General features: G+C 36.9%; 1 protein-coding gene across 1 annotated transcript in view; it reads right to left on the reverse strand.

The window, feature by feature from the left end:
* The window catches only part of Atp8a2 (ATPase phospholipid transporting 8A2), a 651,599-nt gene that overhangs the window by 456,767 nt on the left and 174,992 nt on the right, over nt 1-19,840 (reverse strand). The window contains exons 10-15 of the mRNA XM_047553899.1: nt 19,563-19,674; nt 13,830-13,995; nt 9,391-9,518; nt 8,512-8,589; nt 4,428-4,516; nt 4,054-4,098 (exon numbers count right to left, since the gene is read on the reverse strand). Of these exons, the coding sequence (XP_047409855.1) occupies nt 4,054-4,098; nt 4,428-4,516; nt 8,512-8,589; nt 9,391-9,518; nt 13,830-13,995; nt 19,563-19,674 (618 nt within the window). The remainder of the gene's footprint in view (nt 1-4,053; nt 4,099-4,427; nt 4,517-8,511; nt 8,590-9,390; nt 9,519-13,829; nt 13,996-19,562; nt 19,675-19,840) is intronic.

Here is a 19,840-nt window from a genome sequence, read left to right on the forward strand (position 1 = left end):
CAGCAAAGGGAGGAACTACCCTAGAGAAAAACCACTCAAAGGAGAAACCAAGCCAACTTAAAAACCAAAAATAAGCCAAATGACTGGGAATACAAATCATATCTTAATAATAACCCTGAACGTTAATGGCCTAAACTCATCAATCAAAAGACATAGACTGGCAGATTGGATTAAAAAGAAAGACCCAACAATATGCTGCCTGCAAGAGACTCATCTCATAGAAAAAGACATCCACAGACTAAAGGTGAAAGGATGGGAAAAAAACTACCACGCACATGGACTCAGTAAAAAAGCGGGGGTTTCTATCCTTATATCAGGTAAAGTGGACTTCAAGCCAAAGTTAGTCAGAGGGATAAAGAAGGATATTTCATACTGCTTAAGGGAACCATAAATCAGGAAGACATAATGATAGTAAATATTTATGCCCCAAACAATGGTGCATCCCTGTACATCAAACAAATCCTTCTAAATTTCAGAAATCACAAAGACCACAACACAACAATTCTGGGTGACTTTAATGCACCACTGTCACCACTAGATAGATCTTCCAAACAAAATCCAACCAAAGAAACCATAAAACTCAATAACACAATCAATAACCTAGACTTAATAGACATATATAGAATATTCCATCCACCAACTAGCAGATTCATTTTCTTCTCAGCAGCACATGGAACCTTCTCAAAAATAGACCATATGTTATGCCACAAAGCAGCCCTTAGGAAATGCAAAAAAAATAGAGATACTGCCTTGTGGTCTATCAGATCATAATGAACTAATAATAGAAATCAATGACAAAATAAAAATCAGAAATTACTCCAACACCTGGAGACTAAACAATATGCTATTGAATGAAACATGGATAACAAAAAACATCAGGGAGGAGATAAAAAAATTCTTAGAGGTCAATGATAACAATGATACAACATATCAAAATCTCTGGGACACTATGAAAGCACTACTAAGAGGAAAATTCATTGCATGGAGCGCATTCCAGAAAAGAACGAAAAGTCAACAACTAAATGACCTAACATTACAGCTCAAAGTCCTAGAAAAAGAAGAACAGAATAACGGCAAAAGTAGTAAAAGACAGGAAATAATTAAAATCAGAGCTGAAATCAATGAAATTGAAACCAAAGAAACAATTCAAAAAATTGACAAAACAAAAAGTTGGTTCTTTGAGAAAGTAAACAAAATAGACAAACCCTTAGCCACACTAACAAACAGAAGGAGAGGGAAAATTCAAATTACTAAAATTCGTGATGAAAAAGGAAATAATGCGACAGACACCACTGAGATACAGAACATAATGAGAAGCTACTTTGAAAATCTGTATGCCAACAAAATAGAAACTACCGAAGACATTGACAAATTTCTAGAGACATATGCTCCTCCCAAACTGAACCAGGAGGACATACACAATTTAAACAGATCAATATCAAGCAATGAAATAGAACAAGCCATTAAAAATCTACCATCCAAGAAAAGCCCAGGACCAGACGGATTCTCAGCCGAGTTCTACAAGACCTTCAAAGAAGAACTCATTCCAATACTTCTCAAAGTATTCCAGGAAATAGAAAAGGAGGGTACCCTACCAAACTCATTCTATGAAGCTAATATCACCCTCATAACCAAACCAGGCAAAGACACATCAAGGAAAGAAAATTTTAGACCAGTATCATTGATGAATATAGATGCAAAGATCCTTAACAAAATATTGGCAAACCGTATCCAAAAACATATTATTGTGCACCACGATCAAGTGGGGTTCATTCCTGGAATGCAAGGATGGTTGAACATCCGTAAATCAATAAATGTAATCCATCATGTCAATAGACTTAAGGATAAGAATCATATGGTTATTTCAATTGACGCAGAAAAAGCGTTCGACAAAATACAACACCCCTTCATGCTCAAAACACTAGAAAAAATAGGGATAGTAGGAACATACCTGAACATTGTAAAGGCTATTTATGCTAAGCCCGTGGCCAACATCATTCTTAATGGAGAAAAATTGAATCCATTCCCTTTAAAAATGGGAACAAGACAGGGATGTCCTCTTTCACCACTTCTATTCAACATTGTCCTCGAAACTCTAGCCAGAACAATTAGGCAGACTAAAGAAATTAAAGGGATACGAATAGGAAAAGAGGAACTTAAGCTGTCACTATTTGCAGATGACATGATTCTATATTTAGAAGATCCAAAAACCTCCTCCAGAAAACTTCTAGACCTCATTAATGAATTCAGCAAAATAGCAGGCTATAAAATCAACACGCATAAATCTAAAGCATTTTTACACACAAGTGATGAAACAGCTGAAAGGGAAATGAGGAAAACAACTCCATTCGCAATAACCTCAAAAAAAATAAAATACTTGGGAATCAATCTAACCAATGAGGTAAAAGATCTCTACAATGAAAACTACAAAACATTGAAGAAAGAAATTGAGGAAGACCTTAGAAGATGGAAAGATCTCCCATGTTCTTGGATAGGAAGAATTAATATTGTCAAAATGGTCATACTATCAAAAGTGCTAAACAGATTCAATGCAATTCCAATTAAAATCCCAATGACGTACCTTACAGAAATAGAGCAAGCAATCATGAAATTCATCCGGAAGAATAAGAAACCTAGAATAGCTAAAGCAATCCTTATGAGACAGGGGGTATCGCAATACCAGAACTTCAACCATACTACAAAGCAATAGTAACAAAAATGGCATAGTATTGGCACCAAAATAGACAGGTAGATCAATGGTACAGAATAGAGGACACAGACACAAACCCAAATAAATACAATTTTCTAATACTAGACAAAGGTGCCAAAAATATGCAAAGAGAAAAGATAGCCTCTTCAACAAATGGTGCTGGGAAAACTGGAAATCCATAAGCAACAGAATGAAACTAAACCCATATCTCTCACCCTGCACAAAACTAAACTCAAAATGGATCAAGGACCTTGAAATCAGACCAGAGACCCTGCATCTTATACAAGGAGAAGTAGGTCCATATCTTCAACTTGTTGGCTTAGGATCAGACTCCCTTAACAGGACTCCCATAGCACAAGAAATAAAAGCAAGAATCAATAACTGGGATAGATTCAAACTAAAAAGCTGTCTCTCAGCAAAGGAAACTATCAGCAATGCGAAGAGAGAGCCTACAGAGTGGGAGAATATCTTTGCCACTCATACTTCAGATAGAGCACTAATTTCCAGAATATATAAAGAACTCAAAAAACTCTACACCAAGAATACAAATAACCCAATCAACAAATGGGCTAAGGATATGAATAGATGCTTCACAGAAGAAGATCTACAAGCAATCAACAAACATATGAAAAAAATGTTCACCATCTTTAGTAATAAGAGAAATGCAAATCAAAACTACACTAAAATTCCATCTCACCCCAATTAGAATGGCGATTATCAAGAATACAAGCAACAATAGGTGTTGGCGAGGATGTGGGGAAAAAGGTACATTCATACATTGCTGGTGGGGATGCAAATTAGTGCAGCCACTCTGGAAAGCAATGCAGAGATTCCTTAAAAAACTTGGAATGGACCCACCATTTGACCCAGCTATCCCACTCCTCGGCCTATATCCGAAGGACTTAAAATCAGCACACTACAGAGATATAGCCACATCAATGTTCATAGCTGCTCAACTCACAATAGCCAGACTGTGGAACCAACCTAGATGCCCTTCAATTGATGAATGGATAAAGAAACTGTGGTATATATATACAATGGAATATTACTCAGTTATAAAGAATAATAAAATTATGGCATTTGCAGGCAAATGGATGAAATTGGAGAATATCATGCTAAGTGAGATAAGCCAATCTCAAAAATCCAAAAGACGAATGATCTCACTGATAAGCAGATAATGACACATAATGGGGGGTGGGAAGGGTACAAGAATGGAGGAAGGAGGGACTGTATATTGGGAAAAGAGTGGTGGGAGGGGTGGGGGGGGAGAAAAGAAATTCTAATATCAAAGTATTCTGAAACCTTTTCCATTACAGCATCAAGAAGTGCTGAAATCTACTTACCAGAAATCATCTGAGGATGGCTCTCTTGTCAATTCTGGAAAATGACTGCCAGAGAGAGGGAAAACAGAGCAGTCACAACACTGTGATCAAAAGACAGGCATTCAGATCAAAACATGGGCAAGAAATTTATAATTATTAGATTAGATATAAACATTTATAGAGTCCCTTGAATTTCTTACTAAGCAAATATTTACAGAAATAAATCCTACTTTAACTTTTAAGATTTCCATTTGGGATCCATCAGGTTTAGATACATTTAACAGTACAAATCTAAATTCCTTATAAATATCAGAAAGTCAAGATACTTGATGAAGTGAATTGATTTTGTTGGAAGAATACAAATAAAATTTCCGGTAAGTAATAAACACACTTACCCGTAGGTTATTCCAGCAATGCTACACTTCTTGAAGTTCATAATATTACATGTAAGAGTTCCAGTCTTATCAGAGAAAAGATATTTTACCTAAATCAAAGAAAAAAAGAAATTTGCATCAGGAGAGTAATAAGAAACCAAGAGCAATAAATGAAGTCTTCCCTTCCATACGTTCCAAAATCTGTATTAAATTTATTTTTTTATTTTTTATTGGCTCTTTATAGTTACACGTGATAGCAGAACCCACTTTGACATCATTATACACACATAGTGTATCAATTGAAATGAGTTGATTTCCTTAAAGTAAGTGAATTAGTAACAAAAAATAGCTTTAATGTTTAGACCAATTGCAAACCTTTTCTGTTACTAATTCTATAGCCAAATTGTACAGAAATGTGCAAAGGAAGCTTCAATAATAGCTCTGGCACTATCTATAAAACAAAATTTAAGTCCTGCCACACACTGTCTCAATGACATATTCACTCTTGAAGATACTGCCATGCCCTCATACAGTATGCAGATCTTAAGATTCCACCCCGCAACTGGAGTAAGAAGGCACGTCCTGAAACAGCACAGGACAAATCTGCAGCTTCTCAATCACTATCACAATTAAGATGCATATGAAGAAGAGAGCATGCATCTTAGATGACATCACTTTTCAAGATGGGATGTTTTACAGACTCAAATACATGATGTTCTCGAAACACAAAGGCAAAAGGGGAAATCACTAAGTAGGCCAACAAGACCTACAAGATGCAACCATGTTAGCAAGATTAACCGAATATGAAAGAGATAATTACAAATTCAAGTGTGGTGGGCCGGTCAGGCTATTTTGGGCCAGTGATAGAAAAGGCAGGAAGAACTCGGCTGTGAGACATAAGAGCTCAGGGCAGGTTTTGGGTGCTACCAAGTCATGTTGACTGTGGAAAAGTCACCTTATCCCCCATTAGCTCTGTTTCCACACCTATGAAATAAAGGGTCTGTCCAGAAGATTGCAACATCCTTCTACACGTCATTCTGGGTAATTATGTCATGGATTTGTGAGGGAGGGTGACTAACAATTGGCCCAGAGGAAACTGATTTCTCAGTGGTTTTCTATAGAGGGGTCAAGAGTGTTGCTGAATGATTGATAACTTCCAGAAATCCTGGAAAATCCAGAAAAACCAAGTCTAAGAAACAGTGTTTTACTATTTTATAGAAGAGAGATTAATAATATGAATTGCTTACTCTGTACTTTTTCTTAATGACAAAACAAGTAAACTGAGAATTATTTCTTAAAGCAACAAAAAGGGACTTCAAGTAAAGAAAAATTAATCTCCCTAAAGTAGTCAAATGTTATGCCAAATATAAAATCGGTACACTAAGGGCAATTATGCTTCACCCATGAGTAAGTTTTTTAATATTTGTTCCTTATTTTAATTGTACACATTTGTGGGGTTCAGTGTGTAATTTGATACATGCACAGAAAGTACAAGGAGATCAAATCAAGGTAGCTGGCATTTCTGTCTCCTTAAACATTTTTAGATTTTTGATCATACATAATTGTACATATCTAGGGAGGTAGAGTGATATTTCAATACATGTATACAATGTGTATTGACCAAATCCACATAATTAATATTTCATTAACTTACATAAATAATAAGTTTCAAATAAGCTTTACACAGACCAAGTCTGGAGGTATAAAAGTAGAGTAGAATCTGCCTCCAAAAAGCAGTGATTCCTTCAGCCTTTTTGAAAAAGAATTAGGCAATATCAAAATATTAAAAACATGAAAATTTCATAATAAGGAACCATCAAGACTTGCTATCACTCACCCTACTGAGTCTTAATTGATACTAAAGGTTCCAACTCAAAACCTCTAACCTATGCACACTTTCCCTATATCACCCTGGGTGTTTCTTGAGCACCTCCCATTTTTTAGACCCTGTTCGTGGCACCCAAAAACAATTATATTCTGAACACTTTTTTAAACTGAAAAAGGCAACTAAAGACCATACAGTCATCCCTTGGTATCCTCAGGTGCTTGGTTTCTGGAATCCCAAAGACACCAAAACCCAGGGATACTAAGTCCCTTATATAAAATGGCATAGCGTGTGCATAGAACCTATGCACGCCTCCAGTATACTTCCCTTCTGTATCATCTCTTAATGGCTTACTTAATATAGTTCAAATGCTATTGTAAATAGTTGTTTTAGTGTATCATTTAGGGAATAATGACAAGAAAAAAAAAGTCTGTTCATGTTCAGTACAGATGCAGCCATCACAGACTCAACTACATTTTCAATCTGAGGTTGGATCCATCTATGGTACAGAACCTGTGGATGTGAGGGCCAACTATGCAGGACAATTCCCTATTCCCAAATGGGCTCAAAAGTCTCCAGAAAGAAAGGGACACCACATGACTAATCAAATCTCTTATTTTACTATATATAATTTTGGAAAGACTGTTAGGAGAATACGGAAGACAGACAAATTTGCCTGGCAAACGAGAGAAGGGTCAAAAAGAAGACAAATGTAGTCTGAAATGAGCCCAAAACTCACAGATTCTTATCAAAGTATGATTTTACTAATGAAAAACCCAGTGTAGAATGAAAGAATGTAAGTTAAAAAAAGAAAAAGTGAAAACTCAAGACCCAGAAGTCAGTTGTGGCAGCACAATTATGCCTATAATTCCTGCCACTTAGGAGGCTGTGGCAGGAGGATCGCAAGTCTGAGGCAACTCAGGAAGACCCTGTCTGTCTTAAAATAAAAAGGGCCAAACAATTAGGCCTATAATTCCTGCCACTTAGGAGGCTGTGGCAGGAGGATCGCAAGTCTGAGGCAACTCAGGAAGACCCTGTCTTAAAATAAAAAGGGCCAAAGATGTGTCTCAGTGGTTAAGTACCCAAAGGCACTCTGGGTACTATCCCTCACCCATGTGAGTGGAACACTGGTGGGCGGAGATACCAGCTTGCTGGGGAGAAGCTGTGCTCTGTACCAAGCATGTTCTCTTAAATCACAATCTACCCTGCTATACTAAGAATTTTAAAGTATGGATGTGAACATGAACCATTCAAGAAAAGATAGAAAAATCTGCTGTGATCTCTAAGTAGATTTAGAAAATATTATCAAAGAACACCTTTAATTTTTGTCTATAAAGTTCTACTTTATTACAAAATTTTGCCCACAAATTTAAGCCTTGACTTTCTGGCAAAAAACACACTAACAAAACTATAAAAACTACTGTATGATTCACTTTGTCCTTAAAGTGAACAAAAAGAAAAAAAGCCTACCTCCCATCAAGGCTTCAAGAATTTTTCTAGCCCTTGGATGACTGAGACATGTCACCAGCATCTTCTCAGACAAGTATGAGGGAGACATCCTACACTGGGCAGGGAGGCATAATGCCCGACTGGAGAGACAGCTGGCAGTCTCCAGTCAGTCAGTCATTCACTAAACCAGGGATCCTGGAGAAGGGTATTCATTTTCTCATCTATAAAATGAAGATAGCACCCACCTCATAGGGTGGTTGGGAAGTTTCTGATGTATAAAATAAAATCATAATCTTTAGTTGCAATGCATGCAAATTCCAACTGCAGTGATTTCAATGTAAGAGACAGACATACGTCAAAGTACAACTCAGTAGAGGAAAGAAGAGTTCAGGGTGAAGGTAAGAAAGACACTGATTCCCCGGAATATTCCAAACAAAATGTAAATGTGAGTAATACACACCCTTCGAATTGCCCCCACACATTTCATGGGGTTGCCTAGTATTTGATTATATGAGCCTTGTTTTCCCTGTCATTTGCTCCTGACAAACACTTTTTTAAAAAGGTTTGAAATGATATTCTACTGTATTTTTTTACCATGTTTTTATACTATTCTATTTGCAGGTAACTTTTATGTGACAAAATATAGGAAAAAGCAAGTCAAAGGCAAGTGAAATTTATATTTATTAGTACTTTCAGATACCATAGAGCTCTTCAGACGTCATAGCCACAGTCACAGCTGTTCTTGCAAAATCTCTCCATAGTTGTTCTGCTAACACTTATCTGCCCGCCTGCTCCTGTCACCACTATCAAAATTCACAAAGAGGTTCTCACCTGCCCAAGCTCTTCATTAAGGTTTGATGTCCTGGCCATTGCAGGAGTATCATTTCCTACATAATACATATCTATATCCTGAGAAAGAGAGAGAGAGAGTGCACTTTGGAAAACATGTACCATTGATTCTTTACTCAGATTAACACAGAAGCTAAGAATAGGCACCTTAAAACCTTTCTGTTTTAATATAAACACAAATTTTTAGTTTTGAGGTGAAAACAAAGACTATGTTATGTTACAGAAACCTTGGAATTTAAGAAGGAAAATATAGTCCCTCATTCACAGGAATCCTGTGAAGATCAAATAAAAATACACGTAAATGTGTCTAGTCTGCAAATACTGGCTGCTGAAGTCCAATGATTAAGGGCCATGAAAATTCAGTAAAAAAAATCCCAACTCTAAGACTAGGGGTGTAGCTCAGTGGTAAAGTAAGTGCTTAGCATTCACAAGGTCCTGAATTCTATGCCCAGCATATACACATGTACAACTCTATCCCTCCAATCGAGTCCAAGTTTAGTTTCACAATGAATTTTGGTGAATAATGAACACATATTTAAGAGTGTGTTTCCTTGGCACTAAATCAGACTTTAAAAGCATCTACACCAGTTGCAGCCAGATACCAAGCACCTGCTGAGCATTCTGCCTCCACTATCTCACTTAGTCTTTAGGATCACCCTGTGAATGGGTAGGTACACTGTCCTCCCCATTTCTCAGGGGCATGCTTACCAGTTCTCTGTTTGGCCAGCTTAATCCTCAGACCTAATCATAAATGGACTCCATTCTTCCTTTTCTGGGAGCCCAATTAAATGACAAAGGCTTGAGAGAGAATTAGAAAGCAGGATTTGGAATTTCTCCAGCATCCCAAACCTTAATACTCACCCAGTTTATAAAAAGGGCTTGTGTATATTTTACAACCTCAAGAGTCACCAGCAGACTGATGGGAATTAGATTGTTGTATAAGATGATGAACGTCAATAGGTTATATCCAAAATTATCCGAGGTTGAGTCTGTGGAAGAAAACCAGGGTATTCGTATAGCTTTAATTATAGTCTCTATTGAGTTTCTTTTCATTTTGTTATTTTGAAATTTTTCTAAAAGATGTTTACAAACAAAATGTCCATTGGTTTATTTAGAGATTCAAGTTAACAGAGCCGTTGTGCATCTTCTATTTCAGGAACCATGAGTACAAAAACGAGTCAGATACAGGTCCTGTCCCTAAGTGCTGGCTTCTCCTCGGAGATGGTAGGGGATGGATGGAGCAGAGACAGCCCCTCTATGTGACCACATAGCAGGACACAGATGTTAAAGAGGAGTCTGTGGAGCATTGTAGGCACCAACAGCAGGTTTTTAATGGAAAGATAGAGGGCAATGACTAACGATTAGGAATTTGTAATGACTTCAAACCATAGTTATTGAGCTGTCACCCAGAAATTAAATCAAATGGTGGTTTGATTAAGATTTGGAGTTCTGGAGGGTGGTTGTGATGGAAAGACAAAGTGCTAGTAAAGAATAAAGTGAGTAGTCACCAGTTGGCCAGCAGACTCACCTTCCCACCACCCCTTCATTTTTCACTCAAATATTCCTTCACTAGCTTATCCTCCTACAGAACTAAGGACTCACCATATAGGATCTCTAACTCCCAATACACAGATGCCCCTAAAGTACAGCATTTGCTTAGAAACAAATATCTGTCAGCCAGTAAAATTTCATGTTAAGAAATCTTTTTAAAAAGTTTTTAAATTTTCCTAAAATTAATTTTGTTTTAATATTTTAAAGAAATTAAAATTTTCTGATTTTATACACTAGCCAAAAGTGTTTCATATCGTTATACTTAGTGTTCAAAAGTTGAGTGCATTCAGGGAAAAGTCAAACTCAAAACCTTCAGAAACCCTAGAACTCCTGGTCCAAAGATATGAAATAGAAGAGATCCATAAAAAATACATTCCCCACCTGTATGTAAAAAAAGTTAAACCAAACAAAATCATTAAAAGGAGATAAGAAAGGGCAGTGTCAAATAGAAACTGAAGTCAAAGTTCCAACAGTGGCCATGCAAATGTTAATCTGATGACTTTTATCAGGGTTACTCAGACACTATCATAAGGACAAGACAGAAAGTGCTAAAAATGAACAAAAAGACCATTGTTCCACTGTAAATCATGGAGCTAGTGCTGGAGTTTGACATTATCTGAGCAATTTAAATGACATTTAGTCTCCAGAAAGCCTGTATACCAAGATGGTGTCAATGCTATACACTTACATCTGTGGAATATGTACACATAGCATCAGTCTCCACATCTGAGGCTAAATACATAACATGGTCCAAACCCAAAGTTTAAGAACAATACCAAGGGATCGTGAACCAACTACAACTCAAGTTCCAGTCACATGTCCCACATTTTTAAAGTAGCAACAAATATTCTCCTAGGCAGTTAAAAGTGTATGTGAATAATTAGAAAAGCTTGTTTTAATCAGTTTAACCTAAATATATTGAAAGATAGGAATAATAATAAACCCAAAAAACTATAAATTTTTTAATTTATCATTTAATTTTTTTGTCATTAAGTTCAATTTATTTTCTGGAATTGCCACATAAAGAGATTCAGAGATACCCCACCCCAGCAAAGGAACAATAAACTGAACAAAATTATCAAAAAAAAGACTTGGGAAATGGATCATACAGTACAGAAAAATTCAAAAGCAGGTATTCAAAAAATATAAACTAAATCCTGTAAAAGCCGAAGAAACCTTGGCATTTAACTAGAGGGTAGCTCCCCACTCCACTCCCAAATCTATAGATTCATGTTGCTTAAGTTCTATGCCAGCTGGGTGGTAGGGGTAGACCAGGAAGACTACCAGCACCCATCTCCCCTGGCCAGAGCTCCATGCTGCAGAAATCCTATCCCAAGGCAGAGGAAGCTGCTATCCCAATTAGGGTAGACTATCAGAACAGGAACATACTCAGGGAACTGACATTATTTAAATAGAGTATGTAAAAGGTCATGCCCAGGGCACTATCAACAACAGAGAGTTCAGTGACTAATCAGGGAAGGTAAACAAAACAGCAAACCAGCTAGAAACTTAGCATTAATATCCATGGAAAAAATGTAACCAAAGAAGTCTTTCTAAGAGTGCATTCCTCCTTGATAGTGTAAGAAGTCATGTCCATGTGCAAGGTTGTGCCTTCTCATGAGAAACCAAAGAGGGCACTTGTGAGTTACCAGTCCCTAACTGAAAGAAGGATGAACTTTAATCTCCCCAAATGTCAAAGGCATTCCTTAACCAACCACAGACCAAACAACAAAGGATAGACACCATGATGGCTTAAGAAACTTATATTCAACCTCTGACCAATTATTGGCTGACCAGCAAGCTCTACTGACCCAGGAGAATCCAGACTTTAAAATAAGGTAAGGATTTGCCTAATGAGGATGGGTTTCCTTTCTGAGGAGACGAAAATATTCTAAGATTAGGTAATGGTAAGAGTTGCACAAATCTGTGAATGTATTCAAATCCAATGTACATTTCAAAACAATTTAAAATTAAAAACAAAGAAATGAAACAGAGCAGTAATATCAGTTACTACTAGTGCAGGAGAAAACAGACTTTACAGAATTAGTTCAGAAAAGTCACTAAAAACTAAACAAAAACCAGCAACAATAAGCCCCAGAAAGAATAGGAAATCAGAACCCAGAGTTTCTACAGTATTTTATCTACTGTATGTGGTTTTCAACAACAACAACAAATATGAAATTTGCAAAGAAATGAGGAAAAAAAGAAGCAATAGAAACTAAGGAGACTTCAAATAATGGACCAAGCAAAGATATATTCAAAGGAACTAAAGGAAACTAAAGAATTAAAGTATGATTACAATGAACTGCTTAAATGAAAAATATCAATAAAGAGAAGTTATTTCTAGCGGAGAACCAAATGGATATTCCAGAGTTAAAAAGTACAATAAATGAAGTGAAAAAATCACTAGTGGAACTCAACAGTAGATTTGAGTTGGTAGAGGAGATAATAAGTAAACTTGAAGAGAGGTTAACACAGATTATCTAATTTGAAGAACAAAAAGGAAAAGGAATAAAGAAAAATTAACAGAGTCTCAGAGACCTATAAGACACACCAAGGATATCAACATACACATAATGGTGGTAGCAGAAAAGAGGACTGAGAATGTGACAGAAGCAATATTTTAATAATATCTGAAAACTTTCCAAATTTAAAGAAAAAAGTTAATCTGCACTTCTAAAAAGCTTAACAAAGTTAAACAATGGAATAAACACACAACTATTGAAAACAGAAGGCAAAATCTTAAAAGCAACAGAAGAAAGAGACTCACATCATACACACAAACATGACACACACACAAATATGATCAACAACAGACTTCTCATCAGTTCAATGGAAGCCAGAGGCAATGAGAAGTCACAAAGTATCAGAAGAAGAAAAAATGTCAATCGGATTTCTATAAGAATCCTATATCCAGCAAAACTATCCTTCAAGAAAAAAGAAACTAAGGCATTCTAAAATAAAAATTGATGTAATTTGTTGCCAATCAATCTACCTTCAAGGAAATATTTAATGAGGTTCTCTAGGATGAAAAAAATAACACATGTCAGTAATTAAATCCATATAAAGAAACAGTGAATGACAGTAAAGGAAACTATACAGGTAGTTCCAAAAGATTATAATTACATATATTTATGATTTATTCTGGATTTTAAAAAATAAAATTTCATCATAGAATTGCATTGTTGGTGTTATATACAGATGGAATATATATGAAAGTACAAAGGTACATAAAGAAATACCAGCTGATAACTAATCCATAAGAAGTGTATCTGAAATGGTAAGCAAGTAAGTTAATATAAAACAACTCCATAAAATTATTTTTTTCTTTTCCTTTTAGCTTCTTTAAGAGACATGAGGTTATATAAAGCAATAATTATAACACTGTATTGTGGGTTGATAACAGATAGCTGCAATAATAATAGCACAAGAAGGGGAAGAAACAAAGGTGTATTAGGCATGACATTTTGTTATTTACTACAATTAAGTTGGTATTAATCCAAAATGAATTACAATAAGTCAAGATGTACATTGTACTCCCTAGAGAAACTATGAAGAAAATAAACTTTTAAATTGTTGAAAATAATCATTTGAGTATAAAATGAACCCCAGATGTGCCCATCTTCACTTCATCAGGTGGGCCAGAGGAAACAGGGGATGACACAGTCAACAAACATTGACCATGTCTGTTAGGGCTTTCCAAGGGTGTTTTTGTCCTATTTCAACAAGCAACCCACCCCAACACTTACCCATCTTCTTGATGTACCAATTCTTTGCACCATGAGACCCGTTCCAGTACAGGGCCCCCACTGAGCTCACCAAGGCCATGACCAAGAGGATGCCAAACAACACCAGGATCTGCACATTGGTTACTTTCTCAACATTTGATCTCTTGAGAGGTGCTTTGGTGGAATTCTGTAAAAACAGCATTAAATTCAATAAGAATCACACAACAGACTTAGGGGCAAGAAAAAACAAAGTAAGACAACCAAATTCAACAACTGAAAAATAAAAGACAATTTCTTTTTCAAATAAATTTCCAATTACCAATGAAATTTGAAAGCATATCATGTGCTTGAATTTATAGCTACTTTTAAGAAGATATCTGACCAGTATAAAGAACATATTCCAACTCCACATGATTCATTCTGCACTCTTAATGATTACATCTTAGCATGAAATGCCACTTCCATTATCATGGAACACAACAGACTCTAAATAATTTAAGTCCAGTTTAAAAGAAATCAGAATACTGCTAATTCAAGAGAAACTTAGAGAGTCTATACCATAAAAATCTAGAGAACACCTTCAAAGTAATAACACAGCTCCACAATAAATATACAGAGAGACATTTTTAAAGTGTACATTTTCCCTCCATTAGATAAAAATGTAGGAAAGAAAAGACATATGCAAAGACATATACATTGATAATGCAAAATAAAACATTAATAGGTGTCAAAATAAATGGATGAATAAAGGTTCACTTGGGGAACTGTGAACAAGAAATGAGAAGGAAAAGTTAGAAAGGGCCTTACGGGCAGAAGAAACCTGAATCATAAGCAAGACAGGAAGGTAAAACAGAAGGGAGAGTCTCACTATTGGTGGAGAAACCAGTCGAGCTAGAGCCAGGGACAGTGTTGGGAGGTGAGTGTGGGAAGATTTATTAAAACTGGAGTCAAGGATCATTTCATTTTAGGTGAAAATTTTGAGACTAAATCCTCTCTCCAGTGAAAAAGTCAATAAAACACCCTAAGCAAGACAGTTATGCAGGTTGTAGTCATTTTATTTGATGATTTCTGAAAGTAGCTGTTGTGTGCAAAATAATGCCCCCCATGGTGCCCTCATCCTAATCCTTGGACATGTATATGTTATGTTACATACCAAAGGGGACTCTGCCCATATGATTAAGGTCTTTGAGATGGTGAGTGTCCTGAATTAATTAAATGTACCCAATCTAACCACAAGGGTCTTCAGAAGGGAGAGCCTTTCCTGATCAAAGTGAGTGGTGACTACAGAGAAATGGTCAGAGTGATACAATATTGCTGCCTTAGAAGCTGGAGGGAAGGAGTCACAAGTCAAAGAGTACAGGCACCTCCAAAGGCTGAAATGTAAGGGGTAGGAACCCTCCAGGGCCTGCAAAGAAGAAGAGCCCACATCTTGAGTTCTAGTACAGTGAGACCTATATCCAACTTCTCACCTACAGAACTGCAACATAGCAACTTTGCGTGCTGTAAGTCACTAAATCTGTGGAAATCTGTTAAGCTGAAACAGGAAATACAATAATACAACAAAGGGCTGAGGAGACACTGAGGAAAGAAAAATCTAGGTGGGAATTAATTATGATAATCCATTCCTGGAGGTGAGGCAATTTCTGCATTAAATCGGAAGGCAGGAACTGGATGGTGCAAAGAGGGTGTGGGAGCTTCAGTCTGCAAATCTCCTTCCATGAGTTTCAGCCCTGGCTTTCCACAGGCCACACTGATTTGCAGAGACTGGGTGATGGGAAGCCAGGAAGGCACTAACTGAAGCAGAAATGGTGCCTTACATCAAACTTAAGTCAGCACTGTCCTCTATATCCTCAATTTCTCTGAGCATCGAAAGAGTTAGGATGGAAAAACATCTCGGAAAGAATACAAGTGAAGTCACAATGGAAACCAAGAATTCAATCACTCCTAAGCTCCAGAGAGACTCTCAGGCCATGATGAAATTTATCTAGATTCTACTACTGAACCTAGAAATACTGTACTGTCATCACCACAGTTTTCTTTGGGGGTGAGGCAGTTGGGGAATTGCTATACTTGGGATTTTGAAAAGTGAAGTCCTCTAGGAATCTAAATAACACTGCAGCATTTCCTCTATTTATACTTTTTCCCCCTCTTTCTCTTTAGCTCTCTCAATTATTTGTCCTTTACAGACTTCAAAAAATTCCTTTAGAATCTAAATGGAAATCCATTAGTAAAGGCCATCTTATCATCAATCAAATACCATATAAAGGTCAACAGGGACAACACATCCACATCTGGTCGTCCAGCAAGAGCCAGCAGACCCATTCCAAGACTGTTTATCCCAATCTTTTAAAAACTAAATATGATCTTATCATTTTTAATAAACATTCATTGAATGAACAGGAAGGAAAAAACTACAATTAACCTCATTTCTACGACCCCATTAGTTACTGACTTCTGATCTTTTCTAGTGGTTGAACCCCAGCTAGTTAACAGGGTTAGGAAAATTTATCTTTCATCCAACACAACAGAAATGACCCCAAAACCTCAGGCTTCAACACCTGCACTTTGTGAAAAGCCAAGCCCTGCCCATTCACCCCCAAACCCTGAACATCTCTTCTTGCAATGATAAACTTTTAATGTTTAATTCCTAATGGAATTACAAGTTCTTCTATAAAATTCTTAAAGAACACTGCTACTTTGATGCAATGGAGTTGCAAGTTGAAACAGGTCAAAATGTTAGATTTTGAAAAAGCTGAAATCAGATGTGAATTTTACACATTTTATTTCTTCTAAAGAAAGCTGGCAGCAGAATACTAGTTGAAACAATGACTTCAGAGTTTGCCTGCCTGAATTTAAATCCCTACTCCATCTCTAAGCTTGGGTTAAGTATTTAGACAAGTGTGTCTCAGTTTCCTCATCTATGAAATGAGAATAGTGATGGTTCCCTTCCTTATATTGAAGAAAAATGAGTTAATATATGTGAATTGTTTAGAGCAATGCATGATTTATCTATACTTATTTTTGCTGTAATTAATGTGATAATCTCTCTCTCTTTCTGATTAAGTCAACCAACAAAAATGGTACATTGAAAGATTTCTACATGGAACTACACTAAGCATCAGCAGAGGGAACCCTGAACAGTAGAACACACTGAGTGAAGAGTTTAAAGGCAACAACAACAACAAAAAAAAAAGAACCCTAAAGAAATTGAGTTTCTTTTCTGTGGTCAAGTAGCACAACTATAGACAAAAAATGTTATTACACACACAGAACGGATTCCAGCTATGTGTGTGATATCATATTTCTTTTAAAAAGCTCATTATTTTTACTTGTTGCTTCAACCCTAAAGGCACAGTGAAATGAGTACAGATGTTTCTGGGGCTTTCCATCATTCTGCACTTGAGCAATAAGCCCTGCCAAGAAGTCTGTCACATGGAAGGAAAAGGAAAGTGCTTCTTCCACTCATGGGCTACAAACAGCATGGTCTCACCTGGAGGACACCTTGCTAGCTCAAGAGATGGTAAGAATGTTTCAAAGTACAAATAACAGTTAGACTTTTGCTATAAAGCTGTATCACCAATGTAAGATCTAGAAAACAGTATCACACCCTACAAAGTAACCCAGTACTCAAGGAAACCTGGAGAGTGCTTGAATATTTGATATGCATAAGCTGAAAACTAAACTGCCACCCATGATCTCTTTGTCACTTCATCATAAAACAACAGGAATAGTGATCTCAGTTAGTGGAGTTCCCAGTGCTCCCCAGGATCACTGTCACTGGACTGCAGAAGTTCAATGCTACTCTCTAGATGGCACAGCAGTCAGCTACTCATCAAGTTAAAGATGTTGCCTACAGACTGCTCAGAAAGCATTCTAATCAGCCTCTGTGAATGGATGAGGGCCGAGCAGGAGGGGTAAACAGGACACATCTCAGATATGCCAAACAATCTTGAGCCACCAAGAGGTGTCTTTCAGCAGTCACGGACTATTTATTTTTCCTACCTGCCATGGAGTCCAACAATCTCTGCAAGCATTCCACTGTGCCTGGGGTCCTACCCTTCTGTGACAAAACTGCCCTAAGTCCTCCTTCTGCTTCACAAAATCTCCTCCTGCTCCTGGACTTACCCAGTGGAGGACAAGCCTTCACTAAGGCCTCCCCAGAAGTGTAGATGCTTCAGTAAAGATTCCCATCCCTTGGCATCTGGAGAGAGTTTACTGTATGTATATTTAAAACCTTGCATTGCTTCTGGATCTTAATTCCTCTAATGCCATGTTAAAAAATTCATTTGTAAAATTCGTGCCACTTGGCTGCTCTATCTTCTGCCCCTCCCCGCAGCAGGTCCACTGACCTCCCGCTTCTCCTCTCTCACTGAGGGCTTCAGCAACTGGCTCATGGAATTCCATTCTGTCCCAACCTTGCTGTCATCCTACCTTCAAAATCACAGCCATGACCCATTAATTTAGCCTCTCAGTCCCTTACTGCTCAGCAGTGAGTGACCGTCTACAGCTCTAGCTTGAGCTTCCTACTCCCATGATTCAGTCCCAGGAATTAAAACACTCAGCATCAAAGACTCGAAGATGAGTATCCTACACACTTAGCCACCTGTCAGTCAACAGTTCCAACAATGTTCTTCAACTTCGTTGAGTCTCTCCACCTTTCTAATCCTAATTCCTTTCCCAGTCTTCGCTGCATTAATGAGCCGGTGTGGCCCCGGGTCTATCATTCTGATATTTAATGCTCTCATCCCATCATCTGACCTCAAACAGTGGATCAACACACCAGTCTCCCCTCCTCCAATGCATTATTTAAAACATGCTTCTGCCTAGGGATTATTCAATTGACAGTACTCAGTCAACTGACACCTGAAACCTGGGCCGTACAATCCTTTGATATACAACTGTGGGATTTTGTAGCGACACATTTTACAACAATTACATTTCCTTTTGTAATTCCATACTACTCCTTATTCTACCTGGTTCCCAGAGGGTAAAACTAGGCCTTTGACAATTGTATATATAGGGCCTAACGTAAGACTTGGTGCACGGTGTTAACCAAATATTTTTTGTAATGAAGAAACATAGCCAAATGTGTGCTCTAGAAGTTACACAAAAAGGCAAACAAGAGGAAAAGTCAATTCTCATTAACAGCTACCATTAGCAAAAAAGTAATCCCAAGTGATACCAAAGGAATGTAAAAAATGACACAGAGGGACACTAACTGATATAGAATTTCAAAATCTGCCTGACCAAATGTGTCATAATATAATTTGGGCTATAAATTCACCAATGAGGTTTTTTTCTTTTAATTAACAACGAAAAGAGCAAAATATTTTTAAATGAGTATTTTTCTTTGGTATATGAAGACTAAACCTATGTTCTTTAATTCAGCTAAATAAAAATTTGCTATGAAATCTAATTAGTTGGGGTAAAGAGAAGTTGAGAAATAAAAAAAGTTAAAGCTAATCCCACTTAAGTTCAGAAGACAATGTAAGTTAGAATCATTTATCCCTCTTAAATATAGAAAACGAAGACCATATGTGTTTCAGGCAAGAAGTAACAAATATCTGTTAAGATAAAAATCAGAAGAAACTACCTAAGGCACTCTCTTTCCTAATTTAGAATCAAAGACAAATTTGAGTTTCCTAAATGCAATATTCAAATTTTCCACTCAATGAAAACAAAAAGAAAGGGGAAAATAATAAAAACAAAAACAAACCAAAACTGGTATTGTTTTTCAGCATAGAAACATTTTACCTGCATGAGTTTGGTGTCGTGTCCGGTATAAACAACTACGCCAAAGACCCACTGAGTATTTCTAAGTTGTGTACCTCTTAATAAGATCTGGTCAGGCCCAAGGGCAACAGGGCTAAAAGTAAGAAATAATATTGATATTTAATGATAGTCTGACAGACAAGCTTGAGTTTTCCCCTTAAATATAAACCCATAATAAAGCAAATGCTCCCTTCAGTCAAATTTGATCAATAAATGTTATCTTTGGCTTAATCTACCAAAAAAAGACTCACAAAAATGTC

Source organism: Sciurus carolinensis, chromosome 5 (assembly GCF_902686445.1).
Source record: "Sciurus carolinensis chromosome 5, mSciCar1.2, whole genome shotgun sequence".
Classification (NCBI taxonomy): domain Eukaryota; kingdom Metazoa; phylum Chordata; class Mammalia; order Rodentia; family Sciuridae; genus Sciurus; species Sciurus carolinensis.